Source organism: Akebia trifoliata, chromosome 13 (assembly GCF_017979445.1).
Source record: "Akebia trifoliata isolate Shusen 1 chromosome 13, ASM1797944v1, whole genome shotgun sequence".
Taxonomy (NCBI): Eukaryota; Viridiplantae; Streptophyta; class Magnoliopsida; order Ranunculales; family Lardizabalaceae; genus Akebia; species Akebia trifoliata.
In genome coordinates this window covers 29,331,020-29,338,698 of record NC_141387.1, presented here as the reverse complement: position 1 = coordinate 29,338,698, position 7,679 = coordinate 29,331,020, and the positions used below count along the sequence as shown (strand labels likewise).

Here is a 7,679-nt window from a genome sequence, read left to right as displayed (position 1 = left end):
CTATATGTGGAGCATAGTCATATTTAGCTTCGGCCCTGATGGAACAAAAGTATAAACAAGGCATTACGTGAACATAGGACTCGGCTGAGCAGGCCCTGCAATATCCTGAAAGAAATAGTGAAGCATCTGAATAGGCTCCAACCAGCAACCTTCACACACACACACACGCGCGCACACACACACACACACATGCACACGCGCGCACACACACACACACACACATGCACACGCGCACACACACACACACACACACACGCTATTTAAAACACATTACATTTTTTCAGTGCATTTCGCTGACAGACACATGTGCACGCACACATTGTCTTCAGTGGATTTACCTGACGGATATGGTTGGTTCAAGTAGGGACAAATTATTTACAAGGAAAGATATGATAAAATACCTGGAACAAAGGGAGAGCTTCACTAAAAGGGAAAGGGGATGATGCTCCCACAGGGCTACCAATAATTTTACTATTAAAAGGTTCAGCATAAGCTTCAATAGAGTAGAGTGGATTTGAATGAGGTATAAGCTTGTATTAGTTGATGGAACAATTCAGAGAATGGAGGTTTAGATGGTCTCTTTATTTTAGAGTGAGTTTTGAAATGGGTTCTATTGATTTTAGGTAATAGAAGGTAACTCAAATTTGAGCTTCGAAGGAACGATTGTGAGAATGGATATTTAATGGGATTTAGGGAAAACTTGACAGTAAAGAGGTTTACTTAATTTTTCAATGATCCACTCCATGAGTTGGAAGATGATTGGGTGTGGAGAAAAGGGTTTTTGTAAATGCTAAATTGTTTCCTGATTCATAAAATACACACAATAAACATCTACACAAGTATAAAATTGGAGAAAGCCAAAAATAATATACTCAGCATATGTGTATTCATCCTTTACATGTCATTAGAAGAAACCAACCAATTCAGTTTAATACTCTGATCATCATCATCAAAACCTTATCTCGAAAATTCGGAATTGAAAGAGCAAATCTTATTTTCCCATCGATTTTGTACAAAGCCATGTCTTTTGTTAATTCACGTGAGTTCATATCCACTCTCATTGCCTCAATCTATGTCCTCAGTTTTCCTCTTGCTCTTTTAGAAACTATTGTTTTTTTTATGAAAAGTCGTTCTTTAGAACCTTCAACTTGTAAGTTCATTCTTTTGTTTTTAGATGGGAGGCTCTATGCTCCTTGTAAAGTTTTCTTTTGTTTTTAAGTTTTATGTCCTTGTATTTGTGGTTGGTCATCTCGACTGCCGCGTTCTTCTTTATTAGCATATTGCCGTATACCTATCCAAAAAAAAAAAAAAAAAATTAAGTTCATTCTTTCTAATGGGAGCAGTTATTTGCCTTTGCGTGACTAATCCAGTTACCTTATGTTCATTGTGTCCATATACTTCAATTCAACTTGTCCTTCATTTTCTATGATCTATAACTTGCAAGTCCATTCTTTCTAATTGAGCAGTTAGTGGCCTCTGTTGCACATGACTAATCCATCTCAATTGACTTTCCTAGGTTTATGACTATTGTTTAACAAAACTTACAACAGTACAATCAACCAATCAACAAACTCCATGCTTCAAATCTCTACAATAAAATTAAAAAAAAAAAAAAAAAAACTTAAGTTCATTCTTTCTAGTGGGAGCAGTTATTTGCCTTTGCGTGACTAATCCAGTTACCTTATGTTCATTAAGTGTGTCCATATACTTCAATTCAACTTGTCCTTCATTTTCTATGATCTCTTTTAGAATTAGAGCTATAACTTGCAAGTCCATTCTTTCTAATTGAGCGGTTAGTGGCCTCTGTTGCACGTGACTAAGCCATCTCAATTGACTTTCCTAGGTTTATGACTATTGTTTAACAAAACTTACAACAATACAATCAATCAATCAACAAACTCCATGCCTCAAATCTCTACAATAAAAATAAAAATAAAAATAAAAACAAAAATTAACTGAAGAACTAACCTCTACTGGTATGCATTCTCATTAATCTTCACATTTCCCAGCATTCATCACAGGTGGATTCAAACACAAGTTTACTTTCAATAAAAAAAAAAGGAATATTCAAAGAAAGGAGAAAAGGGTTGTTCCATCCTTATTTTATTGAAGATACACAGAGACAACTACCCGCAAAAGAAAAAAGAAAAAAAAGAGTAACAATATGTCCATTACAAAACTATTATTGACCATACAAGGGGATGTTTTTACCATTTCAGTATCTACTTCTTCTTCTTCCTTCAGATCTCCAAAAGGGGGTGACGACTTTACAGGTGGAGGGTACGTAATCATATTCAGCTTCAGCCCTGATGGACCCAAAGTATGAGTAGGCCTAACAAGCATAGGCGGTGAATGTAGGACACTCTCGAAAGAAACAGTGAAGTATCCGAGCTGTGGAAAGGCCTAGAGAAGCAACCGACTGGGTTCCAACCAGCAGGTTTAACAAATTGATGATGATCGTATGTTTATTATAATTATTATTATAGTCATTTTGCTGCTGAATCCACCACATTTTACTATTATATCAAAAACCATAAACATAAATCGATTCAAACCAATTTCTTCAAGGGGGAAGAATAAGTTACCCTAAAGCTTTAGAGGCTTTGAATGAGGATAAGCTCGTACTGGTTGCTCGAAGCCTCGAACAATTCAGAGAATGGAGGTTTTCATGGTCTCTTTATTTTAGAGAGAATTTTGAAATGGGTGAAAGGGGTTCTATTGATTTTAGGTGATAGGAGGTCACTCAAATTCGAGCTTAGAATGAACGATTCTGATAACGGATAGTTAATGGGATTTCAAGGAAATCTTGACAGTAAAGCGGTTTACTTAATTTTTCAATGATCAACTCCACGTGTCTGAAGATGATTGGGTGTCGAGGCAAGGGGTTTTGTAAGTACTAAAATTGGTTCCTTATTCACAAAATAACCACAATAAACATTTACCCAAGTATACAATCACAGAGAGCCAAAAATAATATACTCAACTTATGTGTGTAGTCGTCCTTTACATATGTCAATTAAAGAAACCAACCAACACATATCTTTAAACAACCAAAATCTAATCCACAAACCACCAACTTGGTTTAATACTCTAAACCATTATCATCATCAAGCTTTATCCCCAAAAATTTCAAATCAAAAGAGCAAATCTTTTCACACATCAATGTTGTCCAAAGTCGTGTCTTTTATTAATTCACGTGTTTGTATCCGCTCTTATTACCTCAGTATCACTTAGAACTTCAAAGTTCATCCTCTATAATTGGACCAGTTATTTTCCTTCATTGAACATGACTAAACCAGCTGTCTTTTATTCATTAAGTATGTTTGCATTCACTCTCATTACCTCAATCCAAGCCCTTCATCTTCCTCCCACTCTTTTAGGACAAACATATTGCAATTACATTAATTGAGCAGTTAGTGACCTTCCAATTTTATTTTTTTTGTTGATTAATATAAATTTTATTAGAATTGAAGGAGGTCAAGAGGACGTCCCTTGAACTTGGCTAAGCCATCTCAATCAGCTTTCTAGTTAATGACTTTATTGTTTAACAAACTTATACATTCCAATCTACAAATTCCCTGCCTAAACCTCTAAAACAAAATTATGTATCCATTACAAAATAGGCCCTGAAACTAGAGAGTAAGCTAAGCTACACAACAAATAAACCCATTTGTATATCTCATGTTCTCATCTCTAATTCATAAAAACTAACCTCCACTGGTATGCATTCTCATTGATCTTCACATTTCCAGCATTCACCAAATGTGGATTCAAACACAAGTTTCCTTTCAATCAGAAAAAAAAAATTTGCAAAGAAAGAAGAAAAGGATTGCTCTATCTTTATTGAAGAAAATCAGAGACAACTACCCACAAAAGAAAAAACAAAAAAAGAAGCAACAATATGTCCATTACAAAACAATTATTGACCATACAAGGGGATGTTTTTACCATTTCAGTATCTACTTCTTCTTCTTCTTCCTTCAGATCCCCAAAAGGGGGTGACAACCTTACAGGTGGAGGGTACATAATCATATTCAGCTTCAGCCCTGACGGACCCAAAGTATAAGTAGGTCTAACAAGCATAAGCAGTGAATGTAGGATACTCTTGAAAGAAACAGTGAAGTATCCGAGCTGTGGAAAGGCCTAGAGAAGCAGCCGACTGGGTTCCAACCAGCAGGTTTAACAAATCGATGATGATTGTTTGTTTATTATAATTAATTATTATTGTCATTTTGCTGCTGAATCCACCACATTTTACTATTATATCAAAAACCATAAACAAAAATCGATTCAAACCAATTTCTTCAAGGGGGAAGAATAAGTTACCCTAAAGCTTTAGAGGCTTTGAATGACGATAAGCTCGTACTGGTTGCTCGAAGCCTCGAACAATTCAGAGAATGGAGGTTTTCATGGTCTCTTTATTTTAGAGAGAATTTTGAAATGGTTGCAAGGGGTTCTATTGATTTTAGGTGATGGGAGGTCACTCAAATTTGAGCTTTGAACGAACGATTCTGATAACGGATGGCTAATGGGATTTCAAGGAAAACTTGACAGTAAAGAGGTTTACTTAATTTTTCAATGATCAACTCCACGTGTTTGAAGTTGATTGGGTGTCGAGGCAAGGGGTTTTGTAAGTATTAAAATTGGTTCCTTATTCACAAAATAACCACCATAAACATCTACCCAAGTATACAATCACAGAGAGCCAAAAATAATATACTTAACATATGTGTGTAGTCGTCCTTTACATATGTCAATTAAAGAAACCAACCAACACATATCTTTAAACCACCAAAATCTAATCCACAAACCACCAACTCGGTTTAATACTCTAATGGCCATTATCATCATCAAGCCTTATCCCCAAAAATTTCGAATCGAAAGAGCAAATCTTTTCACACATCAATGTTGTCCAAAGTAATGTCTTTTGTTTATTCATGTGTATTCGTATCCGCTCTCATTACCTCAGTATCACTTAGAACCTTCAACTTCTAAGTTCATCCTTTATAATTGGAGCAGTTAGTTTCCTTCATTGTACATGACTAAACCAGCTGTCTTTTGTTCATTAAGTATGTTTGCATTCACTCTCATTACCTCAATCCAAGTCCTTCATCTTCCTCCCACTCCTTTTCATCTTCCTCCCACTCTTTTAGGACAAACATATTGCAATTTCATTAATTGAGTAGTTAGTGACCGACCTTAAAATTTTAATTTTTTTGTTGATTAATATTAATTTTATTAGAATTCAAGGACGTCAAGAGGACCTTCCCTTGAGCATGGCTAAGTCATCTCAATCAGCTTTCTAGTTAATGACTTTATTGTTTAACAAACTTAAACATTCCAATCAACAAATTCCCTGCCTAAATCTCTAAAACAAAATTATGTATCCATTACAGAATAGGCCCTGAAACTAGAGAGCAAGCTAAGCTACACAACAAATAAACCCATTTGTATATCTCATGTTCTCTTCTCCAATTCTTAAAAACTAGCTTCCACTGGTATGCATTCTCATTGATCTTCACATTTCCAGCATTCACCAAATGTGGATTCAACCACAAGTTTCCTTTCAATAAAAAAAAAATGCAAAGAAAGAAGAAAAGGATTGCTCCATCTATATTGAAGAAAAACAGAGAAAACTACCCACAAAAGAAAAAAACAACAATAAATAACAATATGTTCATTTTAATATCACATGCTCTCATCTCCAATTCTTAAAATAACCAAAGAACTAACTTCTATTGGCATGCATTCTCATTAACCTTCACATTATCCAGTATCCATGCTCCATCTTTATTAAAGAAACACAGAGATAACTACCCACAAAAGAAAAAAACAACAACACAAACAACAATATGTCCATTAGGAAACAAATATTGAGTATTGACCATACAAGAGGATGTTTTTACCATTTCAGTGATCTTCTTCTTCTTCCTTCAGATCTCCATATTCTCCATCTGAATACTACTCTTGAGAGGCACATATTCTCCAAGATACCCACCAAGATGATCATACAAAGCACTCTTATCAATCTCTTGATGATGATAACTCTTACACATATAATAAAACACACTTTGCACCAACAACCCAATCAAATTCACAAGCACCAAAAGCCCAACCAAAACCCCACCAACCAAAACCCTAACTACAACTCCATTATCCTCCCCACCATGAACCACAATCGTCCCAAACAAACTCCCAATCACCCCACAAATTGACAAATACACGAAAACGATCCCAACCGCCAACCGAGTCTTCCCTTTCAACAATTCCCTACTCTTCTTCATGGCTGCCAACCCGTAAATTGGTTCAAGAACCGAAATCACACTCGCTAAATGCCAAAGAGCAGTAATATAAACATGGACGACGAGGAAGAGAACGAAGATTGCAATGAGAGAGAAAAAAAGGAGAATTGGATTATGGGTATCGATGGCTACGATGAGGCCTACAAGACAAGTGATAAAGACGATATTGTAAGCGATCATGAGAAGAGAAACGTAAAGATAAGTAATGAAGAGGCGTTTGAAGACTCTGGGTATGGCGGAGATGGTGGACGTGAAGGAAACTGGTTTGGAGGTGTAGAGAGAGGCAACAGTGAAGACTACAGCAGCTGTGGAGAGGAGAGAGAAGGCAAAGAGGAAGATTAAGTAGGAGAATTGGAAGAGAAAGAGAAGAGTCCATTCGTGATGGGTTTTAGGGTTTGAAACAGATTGGTCTTGAAGTTGGGTGAGAATTGGGTGAGTGAAGAGGGAATGAGCTAAGATTGCAAAAGAGAGTGGGAATATTAGGGTTAGGGTTATGAGGGAGAAAGTTTTGGTTGATGCTTTGGGGATTCTGATTGATTCTTTGAGAATGTCTGTTATGGTAAGGAATTGGAACTCTTCTTGTGCTAGATCCATTGGTGATACAGTAGAGAAAGAGAGAGAGAGAGATTGGGAATTTGGGATTAGGTAAGAGGACACTCAGGACTCAGGAGAGGCGAGCAGTGAAATATTATCGATACGACGCGCATTAAATACACGCGCTCATGTTCAGCTGAAAAACAAAATAATTTCTTTGGTTTCAAGGTATTGCCTTCTTCACGGCCATGTTGGGGCATGAAATGGGTCGATTTTTATCTCCGAGTGACCCTAATCCGAATTTAGTAAGTCTGATTCCTTGGATTATATCCCAATAAGAAAATGTGTTGGATATGGGTTGATGATGTCTCTTGACCAGTGTTGGATGCAGGTCAGATAAAAATTCATCCATATATCTACTTAGATCTGAATGATATATTACTTTGAAAATTATATTTTTATGTTTTATAAGATATTTTCTCATATTATTTTAATATAAGAAGAATTCTTATAAGATGAAAGAATCATAATGATAAAATAGAATAGAATAGAATAACCATTAAATATGAAATATAATAAAAAAAAATATTGAACGATTTCAAATTATGTGACCTGAATCAAGTAATTTGATCGAATCGAATCTAGATAAAAGTTTAGTGAGTTTCAGATATGATTTTAATTAATAAGACTCAAGTCGGATTTGGATTTGAATCTGTATCTGTATATGGATATACTCAGATCTGACCCAAGCCCGAGTAATTTTAAACCCTACTCATTCATGGATGAGACCGAGTTGTCTCGAACAACTCAACTTGTCTCAAGTGATATAAATCATTTAACTTT

General features: G+C 35.7%; 1 protein-coding gene across 1 annotated transcript; it reads right to left on the bottom strand.

Moving 5' to 3' along the window:
• Nucleotides 1-5,708: 5,708 nt before the first annotated feature.
• LOC147388231 (uncharacterized) lies at nucleotides 5,709-7,045 on the bottom strand. Its single transcript, XM_086420830.1, has one exon. It carries the CDS (start codon nucleotides 6,894-6,896, stop codon nucleotides 5,934-5,936), a length of 963 nt encoding a protein of 320 aa, XP_086276956.1. The 5' UTR covers nucleotides 6,897-7,045; the 3' UTR covers nucleotides 5,709-5,933.
• Between the last annotated feature and the right edge of the window lie 634 nt (nucleotides 7,046-7,679).